A 20,234-nucleotide genomic window follows, 5' to 3' on the forward strand; every position below is an offset into this window, starting at 1 on the left:
AGCAAAAAAGTATCTACTAAATCACTTACAGAAATGTTCTTTTTTAATTCAACAGCAACTAACACTAAGTGTGTAAGTAACTAACTGTTCATACTGTCATGAGGCTTTCTGGTCTTTTCCCATATTTGGCTCTCCACAATAAAATTTTGATTAACTTTTCTTTGAATTAAGAGTGTGCTTAGCTCATTTTTATGGTGTATCTAGTACTGCCTTCAGCCTTCTGATAATGGCAGTTTCTCAGTAAATCATTCTACAGACCTGAGAAATAAAACAAAAAAGTCAGTTATTTATTGGAAAGTTTGGAAAAGTTCTGTCGCTGAGATGCTTAAAGCGTTTGAACATCTGATCTCCTTATTTCAGCAACTAAAACTACTTCTGCAAATTGTTTTACTTGGACCAAAGTTAATTGCTTTTAACTTGACCTTATGTCAATATATGCTCAATAATACTGAGCAACATCAATTCCTGGTTACTTTTCAGGTTACTCAGTATCTCATCATATTGGTCTCTTCATCTGTGTCTTAAATTAAGCCTTTGATGAAAAGAATTCTATACTAATGGTTGAAAGTGAAAAACATTTAAAGGATCATTGACTTATGGTAGTGGTAAGGCAGTGTACTAAATCGAAGGGAGAACTCTGGGATGCTCAAAGTGCAAGTTTTACTGGAACTTCTGGTGGTGAAGAAAATTATTCAACAGCATTCCAGAGAAACTTAAGAAAATCCATTAAATTCATGAAATACTTGTATAATAAACTGAAAAGAGCCATGAACTCCAAACAGAACAGAGAAATAATAACACAAAGGGAAATAACAGGTAAAAATACTAGCTGAAAGTAATGGCATGAAAGTATTCTTGGCTGTAATTCAGATGAGGGCATCTGCAGGGTAAAACCTAAGGCATATAGGAAAAGGAAGGAAGACTGTAATGCCAGAATATACATCAGAGATGGAACAGAAAGGGGTGGGCTAAAATTCTTCCATCCCTGTACACATTCAGTAGTCCAGCAGGACTCTCCCAATACTTCTTACATACTTCTGCTAGTACAGTAACAGAACATTAGTTGTCAGTGTTCTGCTTGGAGGGTACAGCTGGTGAGCTAAGTGGATGCTGCTATAACCTTTTCTAACTTATATGTCCCAACCATTGTTGGTGTACCGTTTATTCAGCAATGTTTGGCACCTTGTTTTTAGGTCTGAACCTCAACTCTGCCTTCTGCAGAAGCTGTTTTTCTCCTCAGCTCCAACAGGTGCCGCAATGTGGGGCTAAACAGCTATTTCATGCTGAACAGGAGTTCAGGTTAACTCTTTACAAAATTCATGGAGGGATGAAATGTCAAATCTCCGTACTTCAATGCCTTATGTTTCGCCCTCTGCATGTACCTGTGTCTGGATGTAATCTGGCCACAGCTTACCCTTGATTAGGCTTAGGTATCTGTCTTGCCTTCCTCCTATGGACGGGAAAAGTTTCTGTCTCTGACTGTGTCACCTTTCTGTGTGCCTTTACTGTTGCACTTTTCATTATTTGTTTCAGAACAAAAGCAGCTTACTGTGTGGAACAGTAGGCTCAAGCCTATTCATAAATTTGCTTTGTTTGTTCTGCAGGAGCTTTGCTTGTGCAAAAGAAGATTCTACATAATTATGTGTTACTTTGGCCTGTTTTTTAAAAGGGAGAGCTAAATAAGCAGGAAAGGTATTTAATGGAGAAAGAGAAAATCCCAGTGAGAATACGTATGTATATATGTATGTGCACATCATAAAGACTGCATGCAGCGGAATCACAAGAGCAGGGACATGAAGGCAGTTTGTCCTTCAAAATAACTGAAAAAAACACCAACCCAAAAGTAGTAGTTGATTTTCAGTTATTTGCCTGCATAGACTGGAGCTGTAGTACAAATGGGACTTCAGAGAGCCCCTAGTGTTCCAAATGCAGTGCGTAAGTAGGCATGTTCTAAGGAGGATTAGAAGACATGATGTGTTAAAAGCTCAGAGAGGTATCTGAAGCCATTGTTAGCGTCTGCTCTCCCTTACCTCTTCCTTCTAGGAAAAGCAAATGATGGGCAGCCGGGAAGAAATGTTAATAGAATAGTCCCAACAGAGATGCTGAGATGATCTGTTCCTAGAAGTGTGGGAGGAAGTCCAGCCACAGATATGCGCACCATCTAGTTCTGGTTTCCTCAGTGCCCCAGTTTTTCAAGGAAGAAGGAGGTCATCAAACATCAAAACCAGAGATAATATTTTTTTGGAGAAAGATTTAACAAACTAAATGCATAGATCTTGGCTAGACTCAGACTAAAAAAAAGTCCTTAGCGTGTAACTAAAATTATTTTTTAATTTTATTTAAATACGGTCTTCAAAGTAGTTAAGTAGTTTAACTAATTTTAAGTAGTGATTAACCAGTGAGTTCATTGCATAGGACCAAATCATGATAAAGTGGAGCTGTGAAACTCAGTCATTGCATGAGTGAAAGGGACTGGATTTCCAAAAATAGCATCACTCCATCCAGCTATGATGTATAGCAAGGAGAGTTCGATTATGATGCAATAGGAGTGCAATTAATAATAAGGAAATTACATTAGTGGAGATGGAATGTGCAAAGTATTCTACAAAGATTGCAAGACTTCCATTCGTGTGTACATGTGAAAATAGACTGAATAGTGCACTGTATTTTTTAACAACCTTGCATTTTGATTGCTGTCAAAGATCTCCCAGAGGTATCTAGTAGTTTATTTTGATGTTAGGGGTGGGAAGTACGTAAATGCCAAGATCGCAAGGTATTGCTGTAGTTGTTATTCTGATGTGTGGAGGGAAAATGGTGATTGTTTAGGGTGGAGAGGTTTTAAAAATCCTTTCCAAGGAATGATGACTGAGGAAGAATGAATCTGTTCCTGATGGGTTAACTCATAAAACGCAGATCACATACTTGTGGCCTAGAAAAATTGGGGGTGTAGAGACAAGAGAGCTGGTAAGATGAAAAGAAGTGTCCTTGTCTAGACCAGATTTTCTTTCACATAACCAGAGGTGACCATGAGGAAACCACTGTTGACCTAAGTATTTTTCATGATAGCTTAATGAAAGTCAAACCAGTTGATTCTAGAGATGTTTGATTTACTGTTCCTTTATCGGAACAATTAAAAAAGGCCAACTGGAACACTGATTGTGTTTTAAAATCTTTATTTTTCTGCTGTTCTTAAGTTTAACTGAAGTATTCAGTGATGTGTAGATTTTCTATGTCTGTAAAAACACCTACAGAAACCGTATTTCATGAAGATCTGTGGTAGATGAACGATGAAGTTCATCTTCATCTTGAAAGACAAGTGAAGCACAGATTTTTTAGGTTTTGCTTCTCTTCCTTTGAAGAAAAAATCAGTTCAGATTCATCCAGTTTTAACAATGGACCTGACTGATGTCCTTGCTCTGGCTTATTTTTGATGTCCAGCAGGGTTTTTATCTTAACAGTATCTGTCCAGATTTGACTTGAATTATATGCATTTTGCAGTCCTGGTGCTGTAATTGTGCCTGCTAATGCACAGCTCAGTGAGACAAAGCATAGTCTTTTTAGGGTCAATATTATCCTGTTTAAACTGCTCAGGGTAGAGCGTAAACATTAAACTGTATTTTTAGTAGTTTATGGATGTCAGACTATATTATATGATAATCCAACTGTACACTGATCTTAATGCAGTTTTTTTCAGAATACTTGATTACTTCAAGCTTGATTTCATTGTGTTGAATTCAATTTACTCATTGCAAAAGCTGTGGTTTTTCCTGACTGAATTCAAGCTATAATGAACAAGCAGGTGTACAGTTTATTTTTTATTTGGGTAGTGATTTGGTACTGAAGACTTAACACAGTCCCAGTTGTTTAGACCACAAACTTCATATTTATATCTTCTTATACTATAAGTAACACTGAAATGTGAATAAAATTTTACTTCAGTCACTTTGGGGTTAAAAAATTGTTATTTAACATAAATCCTATTTCCTAGCAAAACCTTCATTTCTCATATATATAGTACAGGAATTGGAAAATTATTTGCATTATTTAAAATAGTGTATATTACTTAAAAGAATATGGAATACATTATTTTCCCTTTTTATCTAGCCTACTTTGTGTATTTAGTGATTGTTCATGGTGGAAGATGGGTAGTTACAGCAGGCAAACAGAAAAGCAAAACTGAGGTGAGCGTGGAACAAATTGTACAGCTGATCTGAGAGTAAAAAGAAAAGTTCGCAGCTTTGCAGGTCTGTGCCTCAGTCGCACCTCTTTGAGATATGATCACATGAGGTGTTAACTGCCCTCAATTCTGTGGAAACACATTTGTTGGTCTCTGGCAACACGCACGCAGCCATTATTCTAACTGTGTCCTGGTTTGAGATGACACACTGCAGTTTGTGCTGAATGTAATGTGATAATTGTTCTTATAATCTTGCTTATAGTGGTAAAATATGCTCTGTTCTATTATTATTAATATTTTCCTTTGTGGCATTAAATAATAAACACACAGGTAAATTAGAGTGAGGTTCTGACCAAAACTCATATTTCAGCATTGTTAGCTAAAACATTTTTTCTGCTGTCTGTAACAAAGGTGATTATTAAAAATAATGAGTTTTCTTGTAAAATCAACTCTGCAGACCAAGTTAAAACATTAACCCTGTTAACTGCAACAGCATTTAAGTGACTTAAGTTTGTTTCTGTTTCTGCTTAACTCTTGAAGGAATATTTACTGTCTTTGCCATAGTCTCAAGTAAGATACTTTGTCAGTATGTATGTGGAAGAGTTCCTATTAGTATAAAAGGAAAAGAATCCCATGGCAAAATCTTTTTTAAGGCAAAAGTAAAAATTAATTCATTCTGACAGCTGTCTCTGTCTTTAGTTTGCTGTGTTGTACCCAAGTGTGATAGCTCAAATGGTAACTGTTACCTACCATTGTACCAAATGTGGTAATATACATAACAGCATCTCAGATAAAGACAAGACAGCAGCTTAAATTATTTTCAGATAAATTCACTCTCTTTTTGTCCTAAACATTATACCAATGCAAAGGATGTAATTAAATCTGAAAAGTTTTGGTCCATGTGTAGATACAGAATCATCTTTAAAATCTTTGGAAAGTTGTAGTGGCACATAAAACTTTTTGAGGTCACCCATTTGACTCCACTGCACGTTGGCGGTTGCCGTTCTTTAGGAGGTTATCTCAAATGTCTTGCTGGCCTGTTTAATTCTTACAAGGAGACTGCAGCGTCACAAATTCTCAACAGTTATCCTTGTTGGCAGTCTCTGAATGGATGGGCACTGCAGCTCAGCTACCTTAGGTAGAAAGGAGAGTGGTCTTGTCAGATCTAATTTGAGAATTGCTGCTTGTTCTTTCCTTGGTCTGTAGTTAAATAAAAGCTTCAGTATCCAGATCTGTGAATTTGGCTGCTTTCATAAATACTACTTTTTAAGCATAATTTATCATTATCAATGGGATTAGGAAGACAGAGTCTTTGCTCTGCATCCTCACTAAAACCAGGAGGAGTTACTACCTGTTACTGTTGTTAGTGGAGAACTGTGTTCATTATTAACTGGCTGTGCTTCTGTGCCTGCTTTTAGGTCAGACCAAGCAATTGCTTTCAGATTGGGTTTAGCAACCATTTTTCCTTTTCCTAGGACTGTATGATTTAGAACTGCATTCTTACCTGCTCTGGCATGAAACTGGTGATGGTTCATCTGAAGATGCGTAGAAGAGGCGTTGTTACCATCCCGCTTTAAATAAATGTCACACATTTTATCTCTTAGCATTTTTAGAAATTTGTCCAGTTTATCAAAACTGTGTTGGTAAGCCCAAATGTGACTGTTTAAGTTGTCATCTCTTGGAAAATGTCTTTCACCTTCTAAGTAGGAGATGGTTAAGAAAAAAAATAATAAAATAAAATATCTCTTTGAATCATTGTAGTGCTTTGTTGTAACACTGCTAAATTATGCCCAGAACTCAGGCGAAGTCTTAGCATATGTCTGATTCTGGGAGACCCACGTAAAAAAGGTGAAAAAGTTTTGAGGGTACTTTTGTAACTGTTGCTCAAAACCTCATTTCCTTCATTTTGAAAGTAGTGGGAGTAGCGACTGTGGTTAATGCTATCAGACAGTGAGAGCTGCTAGCTATTATGTACTAGTCTCAACCACTTACACTCCTGAGATATGTTATCGGTCAGCTAAAATTGCAAGTAACTCCAAATTAGTGCAGATCTGCAGTATTATTACAGTTTTCTCATTTATTTTTTCAGTGAAGTGATATCTTTATCTTGCAGAGATGATGGACGTAGCTTTATTTCAGCATATCTACTGACTGACTGTCTAAATTTGGGTGCTTAGATAATTTGTTTTGGTTGGGGGTTTTTTGTTTTGTGGTTTGGTAGGAGTCATGTGAAAAAGCCCACAAGGCTCTTCTTAGTCTAACTGAAAAGTTGGGTACCTTTCAGAAAGGAGAAGTAAACAGTGCTATGACGCAGTTTGTCGTAAAGAACCGTTCTCTTTGTTGTTTGCAAGAATTCGTTAGGTTTTATATACGCTTCTAGGTTGCTAACTGTCAGGTCTAAACGCTGCAGGCACAAAATCAGATATGGGTTCGGTGTTGACGTATTGCAGTGTTTTCAGCATTCACTAAGGGTTTTTTTTTTCTTCACACTAAAGCCCAAGAGTGTTAGAGTGTAGGTATTTGCTAAACAGCTAATGCCTTAACTGTGTCATGTACATAAACAAATTGATGAAGATGATCAATTCAGCTAAATCTACTTTTGTTTTCAGCTAAATTTACTTTTGGAGTAAATTTTGAAAAGACAGAAGAACTGCAGTTGATATGATCAGTTGTTATGTGAACTGTTTTAAAAGCTGGGAGGTTAGACCTTGGTTTTGAGATGTTTTTGTGGCAGCGTTGTACATGGTTAACAAGTGGCTGTTTTTTTGCATGAAAAACATTGTATTTGGTAGTCTTTAATAGAAACAACTATTTCTATCTTACTAGGTTATTTAGGGCTTTGCTTTTATCATGCACTGTGTGTGACTGCGGCCGTTCTAGTTCAGTGTGCTGAAAGCTTTTTAATAGGTTTAGTGGTTTTATTAAATTTCTTACTATAAAACCTTTATTTGCAGAAGCATATCTCATAAATCAGTGATTCTTTAAATGTAGAATTGACCATAGTGCCTCTTTTATAACTGAATATGCCATAAATTGGAACAAGGAGTTTCTCTTGTTTCCTTTGCTGTTTCTTTTTGTGTAATAAACAATCACCGATTTGCACTTTTCTCTGTTTAGGCAAATACAATAAGCAAGTGTTCCTAGGAGAAGAGATTCATCCATCCAGCTGTCCAGAAAAAGTAACAGAGTCAGGAAAAACTAACTTAGGATTCATTATTTTATCTTCTTCTTACAGACCTCCACTAGCCAGGCAATCTTCTGCCTTCAGTCTGGTATTTGTCAGCTTTTCCGAGAAACTCTTATTCGCAAGGGATTTGTGGAAATTCAGACTCCCAAAATCATTTCAGGTATTGTGTGTGTGACCCAGCAGCTACAGGTCTGCTTCTTTTCCAGTTGCTCAGCATACCTATCTGCCAAAAATGTAGTAGATTTTTATTCAAAAAAAGATGAAGTTCTATTTCTAATTTAGATGCAGCATAGCAAACAACTTCTAGCAGGTATCAAAGTTGTTCTTACTCTTCTCCTGGCTTTGGATGCTAAAAGAATAAGAAGGCAAATATTATATATACCCGATTTATGTACTCTACAGTTCATTTAAGGTTTTAATTTGGTTAAATACAGATGTCTGATCATATGCATTGTTCTTCAAATCAATGTTCTGAATGTTGAGCACTGCCAGTTCCATTCCCTGTATCAAAAAAACCTCCACTTTAATTTAGATTAAAAGCAGCTTCCATCATAAAGAAGTTACAACAAACCTATCATGGTATAAAAGATGATGCCATTATATACAGTATGTCACTTTTTTAGCAATGAGCGTATGGCTGAATAGAAGGTGGCAGGTCATTTTTCTGAAAGTGTGGCATAACAACTGCAGCCTGACTAAAAGTCTGTAAACATAGATTTTACTTCTAGTTCTGTTGTATTGTTTTCAAAAGTCAAATTACTTGATGTACAGATGGATGCTTTTCTTCTATCTTACTGGTGTTTGAGGTTTTGTTGGGGTCACTAAGACATACGGCATGGAAAATGTAGGGCAGAATATTTGTATTATTCTCACTCTATGTGCATTCATTATATGCCTACATTTTGCTTACTGAATTTTATACTTCTGGCTTTATATTTTTGAAGACAGCTCTTGACTGAGACAAAAAGGGATTTTTAACAAAATACATGTAAGCAACTATTCTTTCAACGTGGAAAGTATCATTGAACTATAAGATTAAATAACTTTTTTTCCTACAGAGACAGTTGAAACAGCATGAAGTACTAAAGACTCCCAAGTAGTTTATTTATGTAGGACCTTTGAGGAAGTGTGCTATTCTTACTGCGCAGTGTACCATTGAAAGCAAGCAAGCAAGCATCCTATTGTTTGAATGAGATCATATTTTGTAAAAATAACTAAGTTAAGGCGATGTAATCCTTACTAAACTTCAAATTTAAATATGGTAGCTGTTCTAGGATTTGAGATTTTAGAAGTTATCTGTATTAAAAAAAACCTGTAAATATTCACTGAATTTCAGTGGCAGTAGCAGTAATGAGAGAAAAGAAACATTAATCTCAGTGGAATGGTTAGTAATAATAATAATTAGTACTTTGCCTGGAGTTATCTTAGCATTAGAACTTTCAAAGATTATTAACCAATCTTTCTCCCTGGCATGCTTTTGTTAGCAAGTTAGGCAACTGTAACTCTCATATCCCACACTGGGAAATGGAAAGGTAAAGTGACTCAGCTGATAGTTTGGTAGGCACTTTGCAGTGAGGGATTGAAATGCGTGTGCTCTTGGTTCCTATTCTCTCAAGGTAACCTCCTGTGAAAACTGCCTCAAACTGAGAAAAAGCTGTATACCTTTGGTAACTGTCCTCTGGTAAATCTAGTTTTGGCTCTGAGAGATATTTATGCCTTCAGTTAGAGAGGATGGTCTTGGCAAAACAGGATATGCGTTTTCATCTCATCCTCTGCACTTAACCCCTGGAAGCCTACATCACTGATAAAGATTGGTTTCCACAGAAATGTTGGACTGCAAGTAGATGTGGTGGTACAAGCATCTATTCTCTGCCGTTACCTCTCAAAAGTGAGGGGCAGCTGGGAATAGTAACGTTTTAAACAGAGCTGCAAAACTTCCCTTAGCGTTAATGGAAATACGCTTTGAAGAAAAATCTCCTTCTGATCTCTAAATGTAAGAGCAATAGTCTATTGTTGTACCTCTGGTTTATTTTTCACATTTTTATTTTAATAATTACTGCAAGCATTTGCTTTTCAGCTGCCAGTGAAGGAGGAGCCAATGTGTTTACTGTATCATACTTCAAAAGCAGTGCCTACCTGGCTCAGTCCCCACAGCTGTACAAGCAGATGTGTATATGTGCTGACTTTGAAAAGGTTTTCTGCGTTGGACCAGGTAAGAAAAGCGTTGGATTATCCGAAGTCTGAAGTGTGCAGTGATGGCTTTTAGCAGCTGTGGTACAAACAAGATAACACGCACGCTGAAAGCTTTGGATGGTTTCACTTAATACAGTTTCACTTACCAAACACAAATTTCAGTTGGGGCGACTAATGAGAGTAAAGTCAACAGAGAAGTTGCTGGAACAAAACTAAGATGCTAAAGTAAGGGCTGAGTACCCTTCTCCAGTGTCTGTTGTTACCTGTGAGGAGAAAGAATTGAGTTGGATTGGAAATTGATAATATGATGAAGTTAGTAAAACATGGAACAACACTGAGATTACTGAAGCCATGGTTTCCTGTTAACCGTGCCCAGTAGTTGCCTAGTTGTCTTTAGTTGCCCAGCAGAAAGCAGTTAAAACAGGCAAGCTAGGTTTTATGTACATCAGATTGCATATTATCATATACTTATCCCTTGCTTTTGTCTATGCACCAAACAACTTGATTTAGAAAATGCATACTTTTAACTGGGCTGTCAGTAAACAATAAAAAATTAATAATTTCCAGTCTCATGCTCTCTCTTTCTCAAAAGCTGATAGGACATGGCCTCTTTAGGTGGTAATACAGAATTTTTTTTTTCTAAGACCTCAAAGACAGGTTTAAAGATGAGGTGGAAATGCTGGAAAACAAGTCAGTAACAGCTTATAAAATAAAAAAAAAATGCAAGCGATTCAGAAGATATTAAATTTCTTGTTAATTGCTGACAAATGAGTCATGGTTTATAGGAAGACATGTTTATATTAGACTCATATATATGAAAAAAAAAATCACCCAGAACACACACACGTGCACAAGTCCATTTCCTCTGAAAAAGGTGGTTTTCAAATCTGAAAGTTCTGGTGTGCCTGAAAGCTTGTCTGTTTTTTCCACTTCTGTCGGTTGGTCTAACAAGAGGTATGGCCTCTCTACAAGTCTTGTCTGTCTTGTATCCTTTGAGCACCACAGCTACAATAATGCTGTCCCTGTTGTTACAAATAATGCTCTGAGGGAGATAGTTTTCTTTTTGTTTTTCAGTGAGAATTGTCGTGTCTAAAGACAACATTGTCTGCCTCATCCATATGCTGATGCGATTGATTGTCAGTGTTATTTTTCAAAATGGAATGATAGTTTCAGGTCAGTTAGTATTTCTGTTGTTTAATTTTACAGTATTTAGAGCTGAGGACTCCAATACACACAGACACCTGACTGAGTTTGTTGGTCTGGATATTGAAATGGCTTTTAACTATCACTATCATGAAGTGGTAGATGAGATTGCAGATACCTTGGTGCAGATATTCAAGGGACTTCAGGAAAGGTAATGAGAGCATTTTCCATTTCATGAGCAACTTCGTTTGTTTGAGATCTCTGGCACTGTGGTATGAAATGGGTGAGCATTTTATCCTCAGCTTGTCTGATAAGCGTTAGTAATCTGATTTGCAACAGAACTTCAAAACAAACATTTTTGCTTTGCTCTTAACTATTTCTTTGTGCCTGGCTTTTAAAGTTCATTCAAGCCATAGGCCAGCAAACTGTTGATCTTTAGCCCAAGTTGCATCTCCTAGAGTATGCTAGCTTGCACTGAGAGCACTTGTTTACTGTTGAATGGAATTCCTAATAGAAATGATCCATCATTAATTTAAAATGTCCTTCTTTTTGTGACGCTATGGGTAGACTGATTGTAATATTTTGAAATTAATCTTAACTATCTAAGAAAGTTTTCCTGAACCAAATTTATTGTAACAGCCTGCATCTCTGCCATGAAAGCTGCAAAGATTATTTTCCATTATTCGCAGTCTAATTCATTAAAAAGCCAGGCCAGAACTTTAGGAAGTGGTTTTCATTTGCTTACAAATTAGACCATCTTGCCAGCAGAAATGCAAATCTTTTCATCTGTCTAGAAGGAAATTTCTCTTTTATATTTGAAATAGGATATTAGTCAAATCAAAGAAGAACCTAGGTAAATATTACAAATCAAAGGGATGATTTCTTGATGTCTTTACTGTGAAAATTTGACCTAGTCAATTATTTCTTACAAAAGCAATAAAACAGAAGTAATAGTAAAATATTAACATGTATATCATTGAAGTAGATGCATTAACTTACATGAAACATTTCATTAGGATTGTACAGGATTTCTCCAGAAGTGGCTTTAGAATAGTTTTTTGTGTTGCAAGAGGGACCTCTTGTGGCACAATTGTATTGCCATGGCAAAATCATTGCAAGAGTACATTTCCTGATTGTTTTGTATTTTGCTTCTGTTCTTGTTTCCTCCTATATAGATTCCAAACCGAAATTCAGACAGTGAACAAACAGTTCCCGTGTGAGCCATTTAAGTTTTTGGAGCCAACTCTGAGGCTGGAATACCGCGAAGCTGTGGCCATGCTTAGAGAGGCTGGTGTTGAGATGGGTGATGAAGAAGATCTGAGGTACTTTGTCAGTACACAAATGTGTCAGACTCTTGAGAAAGTGGTAGTAAAGTGTCAGTTTTGTACTGTGCAACTGACAGCCCTCAAGAAGGAACCGCAAGCTTTTAGAGGAATAAACAGTACTCATATCCAGACCTCTTGACAAATAAATGAATGGATATGAAAAAGTCCTTTCTTCTAATGTAGACTATAAATGCACACTCTGAAATCCAAAAGGAAATAACTTACAACATAAAATGAGAGTAACTTGAACCTTCTAAGGATAAGAAGGATTTGTTTTTCTAACAATTGCAGTCCTTCATGTGAATTGTCACTTGTCTTTGAATAGGATTAAACAAAAATATTCTTCAGTCTTAAGGTCTTTCTTTTCAGTAACACCTTCCCATTTCTTCCTTCCACCTCTCAGGCAAATGAGTAAGCGATCGTCATTGCATTCCCATTGATTTACTGAAAGATGGGTTTATTTAACTAATTATATGTGAACTTTTCTACAGACACTTAATAAATTAAACCATTTCTGTTCTTTCCCATAATATATCCAGTGCCATTATGATAATGTGTGATTTTACAGTTAAACGATCTGTGCGTCACAGAAGTTTCAATCGTAAGAGTTTGATAGAGCAAAGTAATTTCCTCAGCAACAGCTTAATGGTGTTTCTGCACAAGGTGTCTGCCAAAGGAAATAGAGTACACAATTCTTCAGTAAGCGGAATATGGTGACTAGGAAGTAGTTATACTAAGAGCAAGAATATCTTTAGGTATCAGTTAATTTAAGGGATTTCTAGGACCAATATGAAATATTTAGGAACAGAAATAAATACAGTTTATTTCTGAAATTTCTGTCTGCACAATCCAAAACATTCAGAAAGAAGTACTAGATTTTATAAACGATAGGATGTAGCAGATCTGTTACTTGAAATCTTTTTAGCTTTATGAACTATATAATCAGTACAAGTTTAAATCACTTAATTTTAATTGTGATAATCTTTTTCAGCACACCTAATGAAAAGCTCCTGGGACGCCTGGTAAAGGAAAAGGTAATAATTATTTTAGAATAAATAAGTTTGTCATTGAATGTGAAACCTGATGTTGTGCAGCCGTTGGGTTGGTATAAATGGCTGCTTCACGTAAAACAACTTTTTACACGCTGATTGAGAATACAGTATCTCAAAACATGCAGAAATTGTGAAAAGTTTGTGATTAGCGTAAGCATTTTTTAATTGTCTGACTCCATTCCCATTTTGCTGCTGGTTATTTAATCTACTGACAGTTTTGTCTTTGTCATTAATAAGCTGTTTCAAACCATTTTCAATCTTTTATATTTACTGCTATCATCTGTTACACTGAGTACACCAAACAGGATAGTACATTCCAAAACCAGTTCTTACGATAATTAAAAAAACCCAAACAAAACAAACCAGATTCTTACTAAATCTATAGGAGGAGATGAGGTCTTTGGCAAAAAAAAAAAGTACCTGTTACTACAGCAAGACATTTTGCTTCTAAACATTTGTAAGTTTACACTAGAAGTAGTATTGGAAAACTGAAAAATAGTACACCACTTGTATCGATAACTTATTCTTTAAGATAATGCTATCAAATTTGTGGAAAGTTATAGGGAGATCTTTTTTTATTATATTTCACAGATTCACTGGTTGGGTCTTCCTCTTTAATTTGTTCTTTACATTATTTTCTGTTGTATTAACTGTTTTAAATTACCTTCTTTCAGTATGACACGGACTTCTATATTCTTGACAAATATCCTCTTGCTGTGAGGCCTTTTTATACAATGCCAGACCCAGTAAACCCTGTAAGTAAAATTCTTTGTTGTTGTCTATGGGGTTTTTTTGTAGTTTAAATTATTCCATGTAGGGATAACTTGACAAAATAATAGATAAGCTATATTTATATGATCTGCTGTTATAATTAAAATTCCGATAACAAGATTAGATCTGTGTTACGTGACTTGTAAAATGTTTACAGTTACTTTTCACTGGTGAAAACATACCAGAAAGAAACAAATCTAGCTAAAATTGGGAGAGCTTTATGAAGAGATCTCCATGGTCATAGCACTGCTGCCATCGCTGAAAAGAGGCAAAAACATTCTTCCAGGGCAACAGACACTTTAACAGAAAACAGGCTTTTTTACAATGTTAGAAATTCCCCAGTTTATTCCTAAATCCAGGGTAAATATCCTTAGAGCATCTTTTGCTGGGATAACTCTATGCAAGTGTAATGGTTTTTCAAAGGGTGTTTGGATGAACTTGTTTTTTAAATCAACTCCAGTCTAATTAGAGGAGCCAAAGGGCTGTAATTCCCGGGCAGACTGCAAATACATTGTATTCCTACTGCACAGCTTTGGATCTCATAAGTGAAGCTATCGAGAGGCATATATGTGCCATCTAAGGATGGAGCAACTGTAGGTAGGAAACAAACTCATCTTTGTTTTTCCAGAAAAACTCCAACTCTTATGATATGTTCATGAGAGGGGAAGAGATCTTGTCTGGAGCTCAGAGAATTCACGATCCTCAGCTGCTGACAGAAAGAGCACAGCATCACGGCATCGGTAATAAGTCAAACAAGATGAAGCTGAATTTAAAAGAATATAAATCATGATTGCATTTCTTTCCTTAAGAGGAAGAATTTGGGGCAGAATTTGTTATGTGGCAGACTCACAGTACTGTTTCATTCTTAATGCTAATTCATCTAATTCTGTTTAACCATTTTAATCTAGAGTGGTGGTATTAAGAAACTAGTTGGTTTCCCAGCAACACCTTGATGAAAAGGAATTGTTTCCGAGGACTTTAGAGAATGTAATGCGGGAAATACCTTCAACAGAGTGAGGGTAGACAAACAAGTCTCATTCAGTTCTGCCTCTCTGTACTCTCTTTACAGAGTACTCTAGCAGAGTCTTGGTTGACTGTCTTTCTTAAATACTGAACTGAGAGCAAATAAGAAGTCTCCCTTGGTGAAATTTAAAAAAACCCAAAAGACTCAGCGGGGACAAGGCCAGCTAATTATAGAAGGGTAAAAGAGTAAATCAGGTGGAGAACCCGAGAGTAAAATGTAGATTAAATTTATACTTTCAGTGAATGGCCAAGTGAAGTGGCAGGTAGGCAGTAGCAAAAAAGGAGTAGCTCCCACTGTAGCAAGATGGAAAAATAGTTGCTAAATCTTTGCTTTCTCACTGCAGTTTATTCAAGAAGTCACCATTTTCCATAAGTTGCAATAAACAGTTGGGCCTAGCTCTTACTCAATTCTCAAATTTCTTCCCTGATTAAGTTATTAACAAAGTTATAAAACAAAACTGTTATAGTCATAATTTCTAGATACTCCTGGATAATTTATATGTTTAATGAGTAAATCCCCACTGTTAGTATGTAAGTTAAATTCGTAATTTTTTTGTTGTGTTTGCAGTTGTCTAGTCGTTTGTATGTTTGGCTTGGGGTTCACTGAGCAAGTCAGAAACGTGTCTTTTTCCTCTCTAGATTTGGAGAAAATAAAGGCTTATATCGATTCCTTTCGTTTTGGTGCACCTCCACACGCAGGTGGTGGAATAGGTAAGTATCTGTATTTTATTTTGTTCTGTGTTAGCCTGAGCTTAATTTAAACTGCTCAGTCTCAAGCAGGGTTCAATGTAAAATTCAGAGTAGTAGCCTTGTTAGGTAAATGTGTGGGGCTCTATGTATCTAAAGCTAAAATGTAATCATTACCATAAAATAAATAGGCAAAATATTAATGGCACAGTCTGGCAAGTTTAAAAAGTAGGTGAAAGAAGAAGAAATGCTGCCTTATTAGCCAGGCACATCACTTTTAAATTTGACCAATGAGGAAAATGTAAGGAGGCAAGAAAATACTGTATTATGTATGGATTTATCATAGCCTACTAATACCAGAAGGCACTGGTCTCTTAGTGCATTTGATGAAGCTGTTCTGCAGTGAGGAGAAGGGATTGCTTCTGTCTTATTCAGTGATTTGACTGAATGTCCCTGATCGGTTTGGCTGATGCTAATTGCTTCATTGAAGGTGCTGAGGCTTCGTGTCTTGGGTGTGAGTATTTTACATATTAAAATGAAAAAAAAAGATTTTAGGCATCTTAATGATAACAATTTATAGTTATGCACATTGCTTTCATTAGCAGGATGAAATATGTTCATGCGTATGGTAATAGGAGACTTTGTAGGTCCTGTTCAATAAACATGACTTCTTTGATTCGGTCTTTCTGTGCTTGCCTTACTTTTGTGAAGTATATTTAGTACATTCTCAGCATGTTCTCAGAACAAAATCGTAAGTATGCCTTCAGTAAATGCATTAGATCTGCGATACACTATTGAGACAACTGTTTTGAAATACCTACAAGATGTAAGCGTGGATGATCGTGCAGTACTTGTGAGCAGCGGAGATGCAGCATTTGCAGATGATCCAAAATCATTTAGGCCAGTCAGAACTGACATCAAGGAAGCTGAAGCTACATCTTTTCTGCATACCAGCCAAACAGGAGATGCAGGGATAATAAAACTGGCTGTTTCAGATGGAAACCTTAACCTAGGAGGGCAGTGCGTGAAAACTAGTATGCATCTGGGTTTCATCTCCGCAGGGCTGGGGTGCGTATGTAGCCCAGTGGATTAGGAGATCCTTCCATGTTCCACAGTACACACATAACCTCTAAGACTTCAGGAAGAAAGAACATAATGACCAGTGAAATATTCATTATCATAAAGATATCAGTAGATAGTTACATGGGTACGTATTGCTGAATCTACATTTTCGTACTGCAGAGGGCTTGGGATGAACTTCCCTATTTTTTACTGTAGTTGCTTATGGCACTTAACGCCTCTGAATCTGTTAAGGCTGGTTTGGATTATAATTCTGTTACTGTATTCAAGGTACAGTTCTCCCCATTACCCACTTCCCATTTCAATTTTCTACACCATCTTTCTTGAGAGTCTGAAGCGATTCAGAGCAGGGTTGAGTCTCGAGTACCATTGCTTATTGATACGTGTTCCAGATGAAGCCTGTATCGTGGCAGAAAGCACTGTATGTAAAATCCGTAATTTCTGGTTCTAGCTCCTTTCTGTAGTTGGATGTGCTAATGCATGCGCCTCAGTCTTTGGTCACACTACTGCGTGAGGCTGCCTGTAGGTATAAAGTACCTTTAGCTTCTTAAGAGTTTCGAACAAAAGGCTGACTATACTGATGGGTTTTTTTCATTTGTTGTAGGGCTGGAAAGAGTAACCATGCTGTACCTGGGGCTGCATAACGTTCGTCAGACCTCCATGTTCCCACGGGATCCCAAACGACTGACACCCTGACATGAGCGGCTTTTGAAAGTTTGAGATGATTTGCCCTGCAAATAAGATACGATTGCAAGCATATCCCCTGTAATGAACGTGTGTTGATTTGAGCATTATAATATGCAATAAAAAAAAGGAAAATCTCATTTACTGAAGTGCCACAATAATTTTTTTTTATCCTTAGCTGTTTATTTAAAAGAAAATATTTTAACAGATCAAGACTCTTTGTATTGGCAACTGTGCACATTTTTAATGAAAATGTGATACTTTGAGTTAGTATTCCAGTGTCACATTGAATTGTATCATGTTTCTAAACATTTTAATAAATTATGCAATAAGAATTCTGCATTTTTAACTTATGTCAGCAAGATTGAATATTCTGAAGTACAGAATTGGCTCAAAGCTAAAATAACTGGATGCTTGCAATTTAAAAATCAGGAGGAAACCATCCAATTGTTAACTTACATGAGTGTCAGGTAGAGAAGCAGATGAGAACAACATTATTAACAAAAAGTCTTCATATGAAATTGTGAAAATAGATTGCAATAAAACTCTCAAAGTAAATTAGATACAATATCTGTGCTTCTGGTTTTTGCTTTGTATCCTCACGAGATAATAATGAATCAATAAGGGTTTGGGGTTTTTTTTAATGATGCAATAACTGCCCAAATGTTAAATTTATTTTCTTTCTCTCTTCTTCCTTTTTTTAAAAGGTTGTATACGAACCATAGTCCTGTTCTTTATTTTATGTTACTATTGGAGAACGGATTGAAGGTTACACACACTCATGGAATACACAAGGGATATATAATATTCTCAGAAAATGAATGGACGGTGAGTTTTAGAGCAGATCGTGTTTTCCTGCCTGACCCAGCCTCTAGGATAACAAATAAAACAAATCAGGAAGGATTTCATGTACCTATTGCCAATGAAAGAGAAGTAAATAATGCAAGCCAGCCTATTTCAGGTTTTTTTCATTTATAAATGCTGTGAACAGCCCAACTGTTGTACATTTAGAGAAATTTGATGTTTCTGTTAAGTCAGAGAACTTCTAAAAATCTTTGTAGACATCCTTTTTCTCAAATGAATCGCCTACTTCAACCTCCTCAATTTACAGTGGTGTACAGAGCTACTTCTCTTCCTCCTCCTTCCAACCCAAAGGACATGCCCTGCATTTGCAGAGGAACCAGTGTATTTGAAACTTCCTTTTATGGACTGCACCTGATAGTTGTTTTTCAAATTTAAAACATTTTTTTAAGTGTGGATGCCAAAGAGCAAAGGATTAAATTCCTTCCTTGGGCACTGCAGTAGAGTTACTCTAATATTCATATGTATTTGTAATTCCTCACTTAATTTTTGCTTAACATTTTACATGATAAAGAGCTTTCAATAGGAGGTATGGTTCAGTCAGTCTGTGTTATTGTTGGTACCTTGATTTTTAAATGTCAGAGAAGTCACATATCAGTTATGCTACAGAAAGGTCAGTGAGGCTGTGTATAAATTGTGTAGAATTTCACAAAAGGGCAAATCATCTTTTGCAGCTGCCATTGAACAAGACTTAATTTTAATGTTTTGTGACAAGGTTCTCCATTAGAAAACAATCATACTAAAGGTCAGTAAGGTAAAGTACTGGAAATGTAAAAGTTAAACTTTGCTTAGAAGTCACATAATTCAAGCAATAACTTTGCAGCTTTGCTTATGAGTCTGTTGTAATTAATTTACTGTGGAATCTTCCCCAAATTATTAACTTTAAAATCTTACAGTGTACCCAGTTTTAGTTTACAAAGCTAAGTGGGTTATAAACACAGCTTATCATCACAGATTTACTACTCAAGAATCCAGGTTTCAAAACAGTTGTTTACTCAGCTAAGCCAACTGGAATGAATTTTTATTTAATTACTTTTGTTCATGTGGAACTGGTAATGTATTCCACATTGCAAGCGCATCCTTCTAATAAGGAGTAAAATTACTGACTTAGATTTCACACCAACAAAAAAATTACTCTGAGAACTATGTTTCTTGCTCTAGATTTGGCAGCAAGTTTTGCGCATACATTCCTGGAACAACTGTGCTTATCCTAATTCTGTTAAGAGTTATTCAAGCTCACGTTGTAGTCTGATTTATTCACAGTGGCTGCACAAGAACAAGAATTCGGATGGAGACCCTGATTTCTTTGTATGCAGAATCCTTTCATGCAGTTTCTCTTAGCTAACCGAAAATAATTATGATCATAAATCAAAATGCATTTGTCCTAAATGTCATCTTAACAGGATACTTTAGTGGGAGCTGCGCGTTGTTAGAACTTACTTTGAAACTTTGCAGATAGTAATTTCAGAACTTTATGTTGCTTTGATAGGTAGCGACTCTGGTTTGGTAGTTCTGGAAAAATCAAACCTGTGTAGTCCTTTATTTCCAATAACTCACAGAAAGTTTAGCATTTTACACAGAGTCCACAATTGCTGCTGCTTCCCCACCAGTTAAAATGTTTTCTATTTTTTTTTTCTTTCATGATATACAGATGGTAATTACAATTGCACAATTTTTTTTTTTTAACTAAGGAACTAAAAAGGATATTGGTAAGAATAGCCAGGGAGTCATCTGCTCAAAACAAACAACACAAAGCTCCAGCTTGCTTCTGCGGTTTAACTAAAACATTTTCCTGTGAAACCCATCTGTGTTCCCTGAGCTCTCTGAATCTGCCCAGCAGGAAAGAGGGCTCGGGCTGTTCTTTTGGCAGCCAAGCACAGGACTGGTTCCCCATGGTGGCACACACCTGGTGGGGGTTAACACCACACAGCTGCGTGCTCCCTGCCACGGGGGACAGGGAAGAGGAAAGGAAGAGTAAAAGCAGGAAAACTGTGCATCCACCCCAGGCCAGTCAGTCCCGGGTGCATTGGACACCCCTCCATGTGAGCACA

General features: G+C 36.5%; 1 protein-coding gene across 1 annotated transcript in view; it reads left to right on the forward strand.

Annotated features, from left to right (window-relative positions):
* The window catches only part of DARS1 (aspartyl-tRNA synthetase 1), a 43,346-nt gene extending 25,442 nt beyond the window's left edge, over positions 1 to 17,904 (forward strand). The window contains exons 8-16 of the mRNA XM_054207663.1: positions 7,413 to 7,524; positions 9,442 to 9,576; positions 10,764 to 10,911; positions 11,876 to 12,022; positions 13,017 to 13,059; positions 13,752 to 13,832; positions 14,477 to 14,588; positions 15,511 to 15,582; positions 17,243 to 17,904. Of these exons, the coding sequence (XP_054063638.1) occupies positions 7,413 to 7,524; positions 9,442 to 9,576; positions 10,764 to 10,911; positions 11,876 to 12,022; positions 13,017 to 13,059; positions 13,752 to 13,832; positions 14,477 to 14,588; positions 15,511 to 15,582; positions 17,243 to 17,334 (942 nt within the window). The 3' untranslated portion in view covers positions 17,335 to 17,904. The remainder of the gene's footprint in view (positions 1 to 7,412; positions 7,525 to 9,441; positions 9,577 to 10,763; positions 10,912 to 11,875; positions 12,023 to 13,016; positions 13,060 to 13,751; positions 13,833 to 14,476; positions 14,589 to 15,510; positions 15,583 to 17,242) is intronic.
* The last annotated feature ends 2,330 nt before the right edge of the window (positions 17,905 to 20,234 follow it).

Source organism: Rissa tridactyla, chromosome 7, assembly GCF_028500815.1.
Source record: "Rissa tridactyla isolate bRisTri1 chromosome 7, bRisTri1.patW.cur.20221130, whole genome shotgun sequence".
In the NCBI taxonomy this organism is placed as follows: Eukaryota; Metazoa; Chordata; class Aves; order Charadriiformes; family Laridae; genus Rissa; species Rissa tridactyla.